The sequence below is a fragment of the Bos javanicus genome, chromosome 6 (assembly GCF_032452875.1).
Source record: "Bos javanicus breed banteng chromosome 6, ARS-OSU_banteng_1.0, whole genome shotgun sequence".
Classification (NCBI taxonomy): domain Eukaryota; kingdom Metazoa; phylum Chordata; class Mammalia; order Artiodactyla; family Bovidae; genus Bos; species Bos javanicus.
The window spans coordinates 55,927,720-55,943,120 of record NC_083873.1 but is presented as its reverse complement, the minus strand read 5'-3'; the positions used below and the strand labels follow the sequence as shown (position 1 = coordinate 55,943,120).

The 15,401-nt window shown below is 36.0% G+C and overlaps 1 protein-coding gene across 6 annotated transcripts in view; it reads left to right on the top strand.

Moving 5' to 3' along the window:
• Positions 1-15,401, top strand: part of ARAP2 (ArfGAP with RhoGAP domain, ankyrin repeat and PH domain 2) — a 193,571-nt gene that overhangs the window by 14,021 nt on the left and 164,149 nt on the right. For all 6 annotated transcript variants that reach the window (XR_009736956.1, XR_009736957.1, XM_061419874.1 and 3 more), the window contains exons 3-6: positions 10,037-10,095; positions 11,147-11,223; positions 11,886-11,977; positions 13,672-14,025. Coding sequence is in view for 4 of the 6 variants with exons in the window: in XM_061419874.1 (XP_061275858.1) it covers positions 10,037-10,095; positions 11,147-11,223; positions 11,886-11,977; positions 13,672-14,025 (582 nt within the window). In the remaining 2 variants the exon portion in view is untranslated. The remainder of the gene's footprint in view (positions 1-10,036; positions 10,096-11,146; positions 11,224-11,885; positions 11,978-13,671; positions 14,026-15,401) is intronic.

Here is a 15,401-nt window from a genome sequence, read left to right as displayed (position 1 = left end):
ATTATAAAACGAGAAAATAAATTATTTTCAGAACAGTGTTTTTCTTTGTGGTCCTTGCCTGAATTGCAAATAGTAATTGCAAGATTCTGCAGTGTTATAAATGAAACTGTAGATTATATAATCCAAGATTCTCTCTAGTCAAATAACATCTAAATGATATTTAGTATATTCCTTGATGTAGCATAGAATATATTTCTTTGTGGCCAGCAATTTTAACCTAATTTCTTTACTCACTAAACATTTTGTATAATTATTGAAAGGAACATGATTCTGGCTGTGTACCTGATGTGAGGTGCTTTGTTTCTATCTCCCTGGACATGTACCCCCAAACCTCTACCCCTTGCCAAGTTATCTGATGCAGTTGATGGGTTCTCTTTGTCCGTGCATTGGGCTCCTTCTTTGAATTCTGTCTGATCCTCTTGGGAAGGCTGGGTTGGGTGGGGCTATGCTGGTGACTCAGACGGTAAAGCCTCTGCTTATAGTGAGGGAGACTTGGGTTCGATCCCTGGGTCAGAATGATCCTCTGGAGAAGGAAATGGCAACCCACTCCAGTACTCTTGCCTGGAAAATCCCATGGACCAAGGAGCATAGTAGGCTACAGTCCATGGGGTCACATTAAGAGTCGGACGTAACCGAGCAACTTCACTTCACATGCTGGACCCTGGACCTCAGGATCACTTTGTAAGTCCTGTCTCTTGGGGTCTAGGTCAGAACTAGCCTTGAGCCAGTTCCTTCCTTATCAGCTCACCAGTAGGTCTCCCATAGAAGTCTCTAAGTAGAAAGCAAGTTCCACCAGCTGCCCTTCCCTGTGAGTCATAGGTGTGTCTTGTGAATCTTAATGATCCTTCCAGGAGGATCCTCCTTAGAACACAAAGCAGGAAGGATTCAGGTATCTTTTGCTATGAAAGAGGTACATTTCTTCTCCTCCTCCCTAGTTTAATGATTTTCATACATATTTCATGCAACTATTTTATCCTTGGTACAAGTCACAAAGCCCTGTCTTTTAGGTGTCATGCCTTTGAATATGTTGGGGAAGGAACAGTAAAGAAGCAAAGGTGGAGGCGAGGAGGGTGGTATGCAAGGGTGCACTGTGGTTGGAGTACATCTTTTGTAACATAAGACTGAAGACCTATGTTAATTGTTGAAGGGCATTTTTCAAAAGTATGTGTTCTAAACCTGAAGTCACCAGCCTTCTGAGAACTTTTTATTAAAAGTAAAAATCATAGATATTTTTCTCTGGATGTACATAGACATGATGATACAGACATTAAAAATGGATCTGCTACTTTAGACTTTAATGGTGAGACAGGAACAAAAACATACAGACAAATAAACAACTGTTTGCTACATTGAATTAGAAAAATACTGAAATTCATCCCATCCTCATGTTCAAGAAAACCTTTATATGTCATGTAAATAGCAAAAAAAAAAAAAAAAGAAAATGCTTAGCATTGTAAAATTCAGATTTTTTCCTTTAAAATGGCTTTTTACAAATTCTATGAAAATGAGTTGATTATTTCAGTATTTGCAAAATTTTGACTTGAATGTCTATCAATAACAATGAATCAAACTTTTTAAAACCTATTTTTTTTTTTTTGTCACACCCTTTTCCATGTACACTCTGACTCATGGCCCCAAGTATTCTGAACAAGTGACCACCTCCTCCCCTAATTTTACTCTGACTTAGCATTTCAGGGGGAAAGTAATGTTTGAGCCAAAAAAAAAAAAATCCTTATACTACAAAAGCAAATGTAAAAGTTCAAGTCTAGCATTTTCTTGCTGTGTCACTTTAATCCTTTCTTTTTTTTTTAAATTTTATTTTATTTTTAAACTTCACAATATTGTATTAGTTTTGCCAAATATCGAAATGAATCCGCCACAGGTATACATGTTTGCTTTACAGTGTGTTGGTTTCCGCCATATAGCAACATGAATCAGCCATAGACATACATATGTTCCCTTCCTCTTGAACCTCCCTCCCATGCCATCCCACCCTCTAGACTGTCACAGAGCATTGGGTTGAGCTCCCTGAGTCATACAGCAAATTCCCACTGGCTATCTGGTTTACATAGGGTAATGTATATGTTTCAGTACTACTCTGTCCATTCGTCCCACATTCTCCTTCCCCTGCTGTGTCCATAAGTCTGTTCTGTCTGCATCTCTATTGCTGCCCTACAAATAGATTCATCAGTACCATTTTTCTAGATAATGAATCAAAATTAATAGATAATCACTTGACTTACTGTTAGAGTATAAAGGTATCTTATCTGTGTGATACTTTCTACAAGTGAAGAGACATTTGTACTCTTTATTCATAATTTTGAAAGTCCTGCTTTGTTTGAAAAAATTTTTTTGAACTATAGCTTCTGCTAGTTGATGAAAAAAGTATTACAATAATGATGTAGGCTTTTGTGTTGTAATCCTTCTGTAATTTTTATTCTTATCCTAAGGACTGTTTTGGAATTTTGTAAATTGAGACTCAATTATTTGTTCATTATACATTTCATATTCTTCATCTGAGCTGTATTTAATGCACCCTTGTGTTCTCTGAATTCAGATTTGTGTGATTTAGTTAGACATGCAGTTCAGTTCAGTTCAGTCCCTCAGTCGTGTCTGACTCTTTGCGACCCCATGAATCGCAGCACGCCAGGCCTCCCTGTCCATCACCAACTCTGGGAGTTCACTCTGACTCACGTCCATCGAGTCAGTGATGCCATCCAGCCATCTCATCCTCTATCGTCCCCTTCTCCTCCTGCCCCCAATCCCTCCCAGCATCAGAGTCTTTTCCAATGAGTCGACTCTTTGCATGAGGTGGCCAAAGTACTGGAGTTTCAGCTTTAGCATCATTCTTTCCAAAGAAATCCCAGGGCTGATCTCCTTCAGAATGGACTGGTTGGATCTCCTTGCAGTTCAAGGGACTCTCAAGAGTCTTCTCCAACACCACAGTTCAAAAGCATCAATTCTTTGGCGCTCAGCCTTCTTCACAGTCCAACTCTCACATCCATACATGACCACTGGAAAAACCATAGCCTTGACTAGATGGACTTTTATGTAACCTCAAAACAGCTTTCCCCTGCTGCTAATGATTCCAGTGTTTTTCTTTTGAATTCAATTGTGTAATGACCTATAGTTAGTCTGTTGTAGTTAGTATGTTGCAAATTGTAAGAATTGTATTTTTTTAAAACAAACATTCTGTGTAAAGATATGGTCCATTTGGGGTGTGTAATTGATTATTTTTTTTGGCGTGGGTGTCATGCCCACATAATGGGTAAGTGTAGATTATAAAGAGAGATCTTTAACGTTAATTAGCATTTATGCCACTGCTTTTCTTGGCAATTTTAGTGATTTAAAAATATGAGAACAAATAACATCTGTAGGTAGTTGAAGATTCACTTTGGTAGTCAGTTATTTTTTTGAAACTTGGTTCACATAATGTTATTTTAAAGGTTGTTAACATCCATGCATGTATTTTATGCAGTATCTGCTGTATAGTAGTTTACTAAATGAAAAAAAATACAATTTATTCTGCTACTATGTTGTTGACACATTTTTAGTCTTTCAAACGAAGAGTGTTCATACTTTTAAGGACTTTAAGAAGCAATAGTTCATATTATCACTTTACCAGGAAGACCAACCATTCTTTTCTCTAATTAATAAAACAGTTGTCTCATTCTAGCTGAGTGTTTGTGTTATGTAAGGCACACATTATGCTCTTTAAAAGCACCATCTCATTAACCCTTATGATATTCCTAGGCAGCAGACCTTGTTTTTATTCCCCTTTAGTAAATGAGGAAATTGGACTCAGGTCTGTTGAATAACTTGACCAAGATCACCAAAGCATAGTAACAAAACAGGATGATAACTACTGCTTTTATTAATGGGTTTTTAATTTTTGCAAATCACCCATGCTTTATATTTCAAATTTAATAGCAATCTGCAGTTTCTAGGAAAATTGATGGGAGAATAATAGAGCAGAAAGGAAAGAGCATGGGCTTTGCACTCAGGATGGAATTCACCTTGAATGCTGGTTTTTGCCTTCTATTAGCTATGCCACTAGGAGAAGGCAATGGCAACCCACTCCAGTACTCTTGCCTGGAAAATCCCATGGGTGGAGGAGCCTGGTAGGCTACACTCCGTGGGGTCGCTAAGAGTCGGACACGACTGAGCGACTTCCTTTCACTTTTCACGTTCATGCATTGGAGAAGGAAATAGCAAGCCACTCCAGTGTTCTTGCCTGGAGAATCCCAGGGACAGGGGAGCCTGGTGGGCTGCCGTCGATGGGGTCGCACAGAGTCGGACACGACTGAAGCGACTTAGGAGCAGCAGCAGCAGCTATGCCACTTGGGCCAGAGAATCTCCTTTCCTTATTGGTAGGATTAGGACAGCAAGTTCTACCTCATCAGTCTATTAAGGAGATGAAATATGAGATGTAGATACATAAACCCCTAATAAAATGCTTTTGACATAATAGATATTAGAATATAAAATAGCTTGAGATAATTTATTTATAGATAAATGAGAATATAAATGGATAATCACCAGTTTTAAAAACAGCTTGTTTTCTGTGTTGAGCTAATTTTCATCTTCAGTAGATCAAATGAACTTGGTTGATAGATTTGGTAATTGCTTGCAGGTGGATACTGAATTGCAAAATCAATACAAATCATTGCATACTTTTTTCTTTATATTTATAAAAATTAAGCCAACAAAATATGCTTTAAAATACCACTAATGGATGTACTTAAAAGAGTTCAAAACCTTTTTTTTTTAACTATTTTGCATGTTTTTTTTCCCAGTAAGTTAAAGTTAAGTTTTTTATTAAGCATGAAGGTTTTAAATAGGTCTTATAGAGCTACCGGAGAAGGCAATGGCACCCCACTCCAGTACTCTTGCCTGGAAAATCCCATGGACAGAGGAGCCTGGTGGCCTGCAGTCCATGGGGTCGCTAAGAGTCAGACACGACTGAGTGACTTCACTTTCTCTTTTTACTTTCATGCATTGGAGAAGGAAATGGCAACCCACTCCAGTGTTCTTGCCTGGAGAATCCCAGGGACGGGGGAGCCTGGTGGGCTGCCATCTATGGGGTCGCACAGAGTCGGACATGACTGAAGTGACTTAGCATAGTAGTAGTACTAGTAGTACTACTAGTAGTAGTACTAGTAGTAGTATAGAGCTATGCTGCCTGAGTTTGAATCCCAGGTTTGTTACTTAAGAGCTGTGTGACTTTTGGAAAGTAACTGCTTTGTTTGCCAATTTTCTTCTTAAAAAGTGCATATAATTATAGCTCTTCTTTGGATGTTTGGGACTAAATGCACAGACATACACATTGTGAGTGTGTGTGTGTATTTATAAAATTTTGAGACCTGAGTCTGATATATAGTAAGTGCTCAATAATAATTAGAGGTATTTATTATTAGCAGAAGTTATCAAAGATGTAGAAAATTTGAGTGGTGCTCTAATCAGGGGTTCAAATTATTAATATATATTTATGTCAGTGACATACAAATTTGAGGAAATGATTATAGCCATATCACAGTGTCAAGAATCTGGAGATGAACAAATAAAGGATTAATTATTTTGCAACACTTAGATAAACTTGTATGCCCTCTCCTGTCACAGACAGCTTCTATCCTGACTTTAAATAATGATTATTACACTCATACTTTAAAAAAATATTGTACCTCTTAAGTATATCCCAAACAATATGCTACAGTTTTGACTGTCTTGTGGACTTAAAAATGCAATCATATAGTAACTCTTCTTACTAAGCTCATGTTGCTTAACTTTGAAACTTCTCTGTGTTGATACATACAGTTGCAAACTATTTTCATTGCTGTATAATAATTCATTGTATGGCTATACCATGATATCCATTCTTCTATTATATTTCATATGCTCAACATATTCTGGTATTTTACATATAAACAATATACTTACATGTGTAAGTTTATAACTTACATAATAAAATAGACTGATGCTAATATATATGTTGATGAATTTTGACAAGTATGAATACCTATGTGAGCACCACCACAATAAGAATAGAGAACATTTCTACCACTCCTCAAAAATCACCTGTGCACATAGGTAGTAAATTATTCTATCACATGCATTGGGCAACCACTGATTTCACTGTAAATTAGTTTTTGCTGTTTTAGGGTTTCATACAAATGATGTCATACAGCAAAAAACACTGTGTTTGATATCTTTTATTCAACCTGATGTTTTTGAGATGCATCCACGTGGCTGCATGTCAGTTTGTTGTTGTGGCTGTTGAATGTTGTTCTTTTGTGTGATTCTTCCACAGCTTCTTTTAACGTTTGCATGTTGACATGTACTTGAGTGGTTTTTCTTGGGGCACGTTCTACATGCATGTCTATTGAATATATACCTAAGAGTAAAGTTGCTGTCGTAGGATATTGCTTATGTTCCATTTTGGAAGGTAATACAAAGTGGTTCTCACCATTGAATGGTTATGCTTACTTACTTTAATACCAGCGGCATATGTGTTTTCCTTTTGTCTCATACCCTCAACAGCATTTTGTTATTTAAAAAATTTTAGCTGTACAGGTGGGTGGGTAGTGATATTTCATTGTTTTTTTTTGTTTTTTTTTTTAACGTCTCTGCTTTTTATTTATTTATTTATCTTTACTTTACAATATTGTATTGGTTTTGCCATACATCAACATGCATCCGCCATGGGTGTACACACGTTCCTCATCCTGAACTCCCCTCCTGCCTCCCTCTCCATACCTCCCTCTGGGTCATCCCAGTGCACCAGCCCCAAGCTTCCTGTATCCTGCATTGAACCTGGACTGGTGATTTGTTTCTTATATGATATTATACATGTTTTAATGCCATTCTCTCAAATCATCCCGTGCTCCCTCTCCCACAGAGTCCAAAAGACTGTTCTATACATTGGTGTCTCTTTTGCTGTCTCACACACAGGGTTGTCGTTACCATCTTTCTAAATTACATATATATGCGTTAGTTTACTGTATTGGTGTTTTTCTTTCTGGGTTACTTCACTCTGTATAATAGGCTCCAGTTTCATCCACCTCATCAGAACTGATTCAAATGTATTCTTTTTAATGGCTGAGTAATACTCCATTGTGTATATGTACCACTGCTTTCTTATCCATTCATCTGCTGATGGACATCTAGGTTGCTTCCATGTCCTGACTACTGTAAACAGTGCTGTGATGAACATTGGGGTACACGTGTCTCTTTCAATTCTGGTTTCCTCGGTGTGTATGCCCAGCAGTGGGATTGCTGGGTCGTATGGCAGTTCTAATTCCAGTTTTTTAAGGACTCTCCACACCATTCTCCATAGTGGCTGTACTAGTTTGCATTCCCACCAACAGTGTAAGAGGGTTCCCTTTTCTCCACACCCTCTCCAGCATTTATTGCTTATAGACTTTTGGATCGCAGCCATTCTGACTGGCGTGAAATGATACCTCATTGTGGTTTTGATTTGCATTTCTCTGATAATGAGTGATGTTGAGCATCTTTTCATGTGTTTGTTAGCCATCTGTATGTCTTCTTTGTAGAAATGTCTATTTAGTTCTTTGGCTCATTTTTTGATTGGGTCGTTTATTTTTCTGGAATTGAGCTGCAGGAGTTGCTTGTATATTTTTGAGATTAGTTGTTTGTCAGTTGCTTCATTTGCTATTATTTTCTCCCATTCTGAGGTCTGTCTTTTCACTTTGTTTATAGTTTCTTTTGTTGTGCAGAAGCTTTTAATTTTAATTAGATCCCATTTGTTTATTTTTTTCTTTTATTTCCAATATTCTGGGAGGAGGGTCATAGAGGATCCTGCTGTGATGTATGTTGGAGAGTGTTTTGCCTGTGTTCTCCTCTAAGATTTTTACAGTTTCTGGTCTTATGTTTAGATCTTTAATCCATTTTGAGTTTATTTTTGTGTATGGTGTTAGAAAGTGTTCTAGTTTCATTCCTTTACAAATGGTTGACCAGTTTTCCCACCACCACATGTTAAAGAGATTGTCTTTTCTCCACTGTATATTCTTGCCTCCTTTGTCAAAGATAAGGTGTCCGTAAGTGCATGGGTTTATCTCTGGGCTTTCTATTTTGTTCCATTGATCTATATTTCTGTCTTTGTGCCAGTACCATACTGTCTTGATGACTGTGGCTTTGTAGTAGAGCCTGAAGTCAGGCAGGTTGATTCCTCCAGTACCATTCTTCTTTCTCAAGATTGCTTTGGTTATTTGAGGTTTTTTGTATTTCCATACAAATTGTGAAATTATTTGTTCTAGCTCTGTGAAAAATACCATTGGTATAGCTTGATAGGGATTGCATTAAATCTATAGATTGCTTTGGGTAGTATACTCATTTTTACTATATTGATTCTTCCGATCCATGAACATGGTATATTTCTCCATCTATTAGTGTTCTCTTTGATTTCTTTCATCAGTGTTTTATAGTTTTCTATATATAGGTCTTTATTTTCTTTAGGCAGATATATTCCTAAGTCTTTTACTCTTTTCATTGCAATGGTGAATGGAATTGTTTCCTTAATTTCTCTTTCTATTTTCTCATTATTAGTGCATAGGAATGCAAGGGATTTCTGTGTGTTGATTTTATATCCTACAACTTTACTATATTCATTGATTAACTCTAGTAATTTTCTGGTGGAGTCTTTAGGGTTTTCTATGTAGAGGATCATGTTATCTGCAAACAGTGAGAGTTTTACTTCTTCTTTTCCAATTTGCATTCCTTTTATTTCTTTTTCTGCTCTGATTGCTGTGGCCAAAACTTCCAAAACTATGTTGAATAGTAGTGGTGAGAGTGGGCACCCTTGTCTTGTTCCTGACTTTAGGGGAAATGCTTTCAATTTTTCACCATTGAGGATAATGTTTGCTGTGGGTTTGTCATATATAGCTTTTATTATGTTGAGGTATGTTCCTTCTACTCCTGCTTTCTGGAGAGTTTTTATCATAAATGGCTGTTGAATTTTGTCAAAGGCTTTCTCTGCATCTATTGAGATAATCATATGGTTTTTCTTTTTCAATTTGTTAATGTGGTGTATTACATTGATTTGGAGATATTGAAGAATCCTTGCATCCCTGGGATAAAGCCCACTTGGTCATGGTGTATGGTCTTTTTAATGTGTTGTTGGATTCTGATTGCTAGAATTTTATTAAGGATTTTTGCATTTATGTTCATCAGTGATATTGGCCTGTAGTTTTATTTTTTCATGGCATCTTTGTCGGGTTTTGGTATTAGGGTGATGGTGGCCTCATAGAATGAGTTTGGAAGTTTACTTTTCTCTGCAATTTTCTGGAAGAGTTTGAGTAGGATAGGTGTCAGCTCTTCTCTAAATTTTTGATAGAATTCAGCTGTGAAGCTGTCTGGACCTGGGCTTTTATTTGCTGGAAGATTTCTGATTACAGTTTCAATTTCCGTGCTTGTGATGGGTCTGTTAAGATTTTCTATTTCTTCCTGGTCCAGTTTTGGAAAGTTGTACTTTTCTAAGAATTTGTCCATTTCTTCCACGTTGTCCATTTTATTGGCATATAATTGCTGATAGTAGTCTCTTATGATCCTTTGTATTTCTGTGTTGTCTGTTTTGATCTCTCCATTTTCATTTCTAATTTTATTGATTTGATTTTTCTTCCTTTGTTTCTTGATGAGCCTGTATTGCTATGACCTTTCCCCTTAGCACTGCTTACATATTTTCAATTATACTCTTAGAACTAGACAGATTTTGATTAAGTACTGTGAAGCTAAGACAAAAACATCATAAATACTTCAGCAAATATGTTCACTTGCTTTTATGAATTATAAAAAGTGAGAAGCAAATACTTGTAAAATCCATTAAAATCACTTTCTTTAAGGCTATTTAGAAAAACACATTTATGGAATGTGGCCATTGTATTTTAGTAAAATAAAACTTATTTTTGAATATTTGTTTTTCTACCAAAGAAAATATATGTGTCTACAATTAATCCTTACTCAAGATAGTAACATGTGGTTTACATATGTGTTTTAATGGCTCTATTTTTCCCTTTGCTTTAAGCTATTTCCGTGAGAGAAGAAATGTTGCTACCTCAACTGGAAAATCTGTGACACAGCAAAGTGAGTCTCCTATTTTAAAGTCTGTAAATTAGGTAGTACTCATTTGATAGTCTTATATGTGTTAAAATCACAATCAAGAAGGCAACCCACCTGTGGAATAGGGAGTAGTGGGAATAACTCTCTACCAGGGTTCATAGTACTCCAGACACTTTTAAAAGTGAATGAATGAAAAACAGTAATTAATATACATGCAGACTCCTGGAAATTTGCACATGTTAATATAAAATTTTTTTCTACAGTCTTCGTTTATTATTAACCACAGTCAAAGGCATTTAACTAAGTTATGTGGTTTCCGAGTCTGAACTACAGGGTGTATATTTATGGAAAGTAATTTTGCCATGGTAACAAGGAAGGGTGACATTCATTGCTGTGGTCAACTGCTCACTAACAGAGGCTTTTCTTTCTTGTTTTTGAAAATTCTGCTTATGCAAGTTCAGGAACATTCTTCTCAATGATAAGTTAGCAAGCACTTGGTTAGTGAGCCTAGAGTTTGCAACAGCAGAAAATGGAAATGTTAAGAATTCTTTATTGTAGATCTGTGTAATTCAGGGATAGTGGAAATTCTCTTGAAATAATTTATATCCAGGTGTGCTAGCAGTTATGGTGTTAGAGGGATTATATTAAGTGGATTCTGGCATTTTGAATGCTATTAATATCTAGCTGTCAGTGAACTTTTAATGATCATTTGTGGAAAATTACAGTAAAGATTAATTTTCTGCCATTATTTAGAAATTAACATTATAAATATATTGTGACAGTTTCCATTGTATGGGGAAATGTGTTTAATTATGTGGATCTTTGAGGTTAGCAAGAACAAATATGACACATCACACTTGTGATATATCTTAGTTGTGAAGTGAGGGATGTCTACAGAAAGAAAACCACAGTTAGAGTTGATTTGGAGGTAAGAATTATGAGCATAATTTGGACTCTTAGAATAAAGCTGAAATTGTGATATTGTTATGAAATAATTAAATACATGCTTTTGTAAAAAAAAAAAAAAATCACATTATTCTCATCTTCCCATCTCATTCTGTCATTCCCCCAAAAGATACAAATGAGGAGAATTCATCTTCCATTCTACCTTATGGAGAGACCTTTCTCCTTCAGAGACTAGAAAATTCCAAGGTTAGTCCTATACATTTTAATTTTTTTCCATATTCAGTTCTTTGCTTTTCTGCCTTTACATGCCTCTTCATTTTCCTTTAAGCTGTTTGAAGAATGTGTTATATGGAATAAAAATTTCTAGTGAGTAAATTTCTGTTCAGTAAAATCATGGTAAATTGATATCTTAAAATATATATTACAAAAACACATTTTAGTTTGTTTTTAGGGATACAGATCAATGAGTTTTCAAAATTTACCACAAGGTACTTTAAAAAAAGAGAAAAGAAAAACTCCATTAAAAAGTAAAGCAAACTGACAGAAGCCCTTGATTTTACTTTTCCTTATATCCAAATACAGACAGACTTCTATTTCCTCTCCAGAACTTTTGCTCTTTTGGTATTTTATTTGTTGGTCAAGATTAAGTTGGAAGACAAAAAATAAGTGGGAAAGTAAATCAGGTTTTAGCATCTTATGTTCTTAGTTGAAAATATGTACTAATGATTTAAATAAAATACTGAAGGCATCAAAAGACTGTGTTTACTTTTGTCTCACTAATTAAGTTGTTTTTGTTGAAAATTGAGCTAAACAATAGACATTTGCTTAATAAAACTAAACCCAAATGCTGTGGATCTTTGTAGAATATTGTGACCCTGAAAAAAATATATATATATTCTTTTTTATAGAAGAGATCTATAAAGAATGAATTTTGGACCCAGGAAGAAACACTCAAAGGGGAAACAACTACTGAAAGAAACTCATTTTTTGTCAAATCAAGGTATGAGGACATGATTGATGATGATTAATTCTTTTGAATAGAATGTTATACATGATTCATTGTTCAACTCTTGTTCATATTTCTAAGAAAATAATTTATATTGGAAATTTCAAATCCTTTATTTTGATAACAGCATTCATTTTAATAATTTAGAGTCTGTAAATTGATTCTATAATCTATAGCACACTATTTTTGTCTTTTCATAATTGAAACCATTTTCTGCTTTTCAGAGTGGCAAATATGTGGTAACTATGTTTGTATTTTAAAGACAGGAAGTTACCTCAATATGAAGAAGAAAGGGGCAATGCCAAAAATGTCACTATGTGAGATACAGAATTTTTACAGATGTAATGTAGAAGTTCAGCAGTGATAAGCAGCTTGAAAATTATCCAGTTATTTGGATCAACATGAGGTTAAACAGAGTATGTAAGGCACCAAGTTAAATTTTACTTTTCCTCTCAGTTTTATTAGCACTTGATATAGTGCATCATTACCTAACATTTGTCTTCTGGTTTATGCTTTATTCTCAAAGGCTGACACTGTTGAGGGTTTCTTTAAATTGGAATAAATAATTGAGTATCTTCAGTAAGCATTTGAACCTATTACAATGCAGAATATGGAGGGAGCCAAATTAATCCTTCTTTAAGGAAGCAGTGGTGGCTCAACATTAAAAAATCCACCTGCCAATGCAGGAGACACAGGAGATGCAGGTTCGATTCCTGGGTCAGGAAGATCCCCTGGAGGAGGGCATGGCAACCCACTCCAGTATTCTTGCCTGGGGAATGCCGTGGATTCTCCCATGGACAGAGGAACCTGGTAGGCTACAGTGCATAGGGTCACAAAGAGTTGGACATGATTGAAGTAAGTGAGCACTCAGACACGCGCACAAGGAAGCGGTGGTTTTTAGAACTCCACATCCAGAAGGATGTAATTTGACCTCTCAGCCTATCTGTTTCATTGATTAGCAAAAACTTCTTTGTACTGAGTTTTGTTATACATAAATGGCTGAGCGAGTCTGTTTTTTCTTAAATCTATAGGAAAGTAATTAGCAATTGTGTATTCCCATAAATGTTACGCATTACACAGCTTTTACCTTCTGATGTCCTGGACCTTTCTTGTTTTTTATTAGCTACTTTCTAAGTCTAGTTTTTCCTCATCTAGTTTTTTTCCTTAATCTTGCAAAATAATACTAAAGATTTCACTTTGTTTTATTGCATGATGATGGAGCAGAGGGTCTTTGGAGTCCTTTTATGGAGAGGCAGAGAAAGGACAACAAGTGGAAATAAGATCTCCAGTGTCTCTCTTCACAATGTTGTGGTTCATGATCTTGCCTGTTAAGTGGCTGACCACATACTGGTGCTGGTGAAGTTTAAATTGTGATGCAGAGAACACGGCAGTCTCCATCCTTAGTACTTACACTCAACCCCCCAAATAAACAGATCAGATTAAATGATACATAAAAGAAAAAGACACTACTTCTTATAGTATATGAATCCGTATTCAAATATATCTTAGGATAATGAGAGAGTTCTATTTTTCTCAAAGAGTTTTAAAGATTATCCAGAAGCATTAATTGAGCTCAGATTTTCTTGGCCTTAAATTTCTGTAATTGGTTGTTAATAAGTAGAAAAAGTCATCTATGGCTTGTCACATACAGTACTAGGAAGTATTAACACCATTCTTTTTCCATTTAGCATATATGATAACAGGACGGAAAATATAAGTGAAAACAAAGTAGAAGATATTTGGATACCTCGAGAGGACAAAAGCAATCTTCCTATAGACTCTGCTTCAGAATCAGAGTATTCAACAGTAGAAGAATGCTTTCAGAGTTTAAGAAGAAAAAATTCAAAGCCATCTAAATCAAGGACTCAAAAAGCAGCAAATTTGGACCCTGTTAATAGGCACAGTTATCCACTAAGCTCAACAAGTGGAAATGCTGATTCACCAGTTATTTCCTCAAATGTAATATCTCCCTATGCCTGTTTTTATGGATCATCTACAAGGAAGGTTAAATCCGGATGGCTTGACAAACTCTGTCCCCAAGGGTATGTGTTCTTTCTTTTTTTCCTTAAGGGCTTATTAAAAAAAAATTCAAGTGTATCCATTTCTAAACCTACTAGGTTGCTGCTGCTCCTCCCCACCCCACCCGTATGCATACAGAAACAGTTTTGAGAGACTTTTGATAACATTTTTGCAAATGCTGTTTCTTTAGATATATGAGGGACATGTGCCATGTACTGTATGGAATTCTGGGCTAAAAGATTCTGAAAGCAAATTAAAACTGAAAGTCCTAATTTCACATCTAGATCCTTAATGTTAGTTTCTAACTTTGCACCAAAATGGGCTACCCTGTGTTTCAATTTGTAGCAAAGAAAAACAACACAGATTGAGTTAGTATTACTCTGCCCACACTGTTTGGCTTTTGCTCATGTTATAACAGTGTTCTGTTTGCGAATACAAGGGTTATTGTAGTTAGGGAAAAGTAGGTCATTGTTAGATATTAGGCTTCACTGTTACAGATATATTGTTTTGAGTTTTGAATGTTGCACAAAAGGTCAGAGTCCCTTGAATATTATACTTTTAAAACAGATTTATCATTTCAGATGTTGACAAAGAAACTTCTGTCTTTAAGCATTTTACAGTACTGAGAAATCTTTGGAGAGGGATTATGTTTAATTAGAATTGTTTTCTGAATTTTGAGTGTCCTTTTGAAATATTTACTGGAAATGTTTCTCATGGATTATTAAATTATTTTGGGATTAAGAGGTGGCAAGAATACACAGAAGAACTGTACAAAAAGATCTTCATGACTCAGGTAATCATGATGATGTGATCACTCATCTAGAGCCAGACATCCTGGAATGTGAAGTCAAGTGGGCCTTAGGAAGCATCACTACGAACAAAGCTAGTGGAGGTGACGGAATTCCAGTTGAGCTATTTCAAATCCTGAAAGATGATGCTATGAAAGTGCTGCACTCAATATGCCAGCAAATTTGGAAAACTCAGCTGTGGCCACAGGACTGGAAAAGGTCAGTTTTCATTCCAATCCCAAAGAAAGGCAATACCAAAGAATGCTCAAACTGCCGCACAATTGCACTCATCTCACACACTGGTAAAGTAATGCTCAAAATTCTCCAAGCCAGACTTCAGCAATATGTGAACTGTGAACTTCCAGATGTTCAAGCTGGTTTTAGAAAAGGCAGAGGAACCAGAGACCGAATTGCCAACATCCACTGGATCGTGGAAAAAGCAAGAGAGTTCCAGAAAAGCATCTATTTCTGCTTTATTGACTATGCCAAAGCCTTTGACTGTGTGAATCACAATAAACTGGAAAATTCTTCAAAGATGGGAATACCAGACCACCTGACCTGCCTCTTGAGAAACCTGTATGCAGGTCAGGAAGCAACAGTTAGAACTAGAC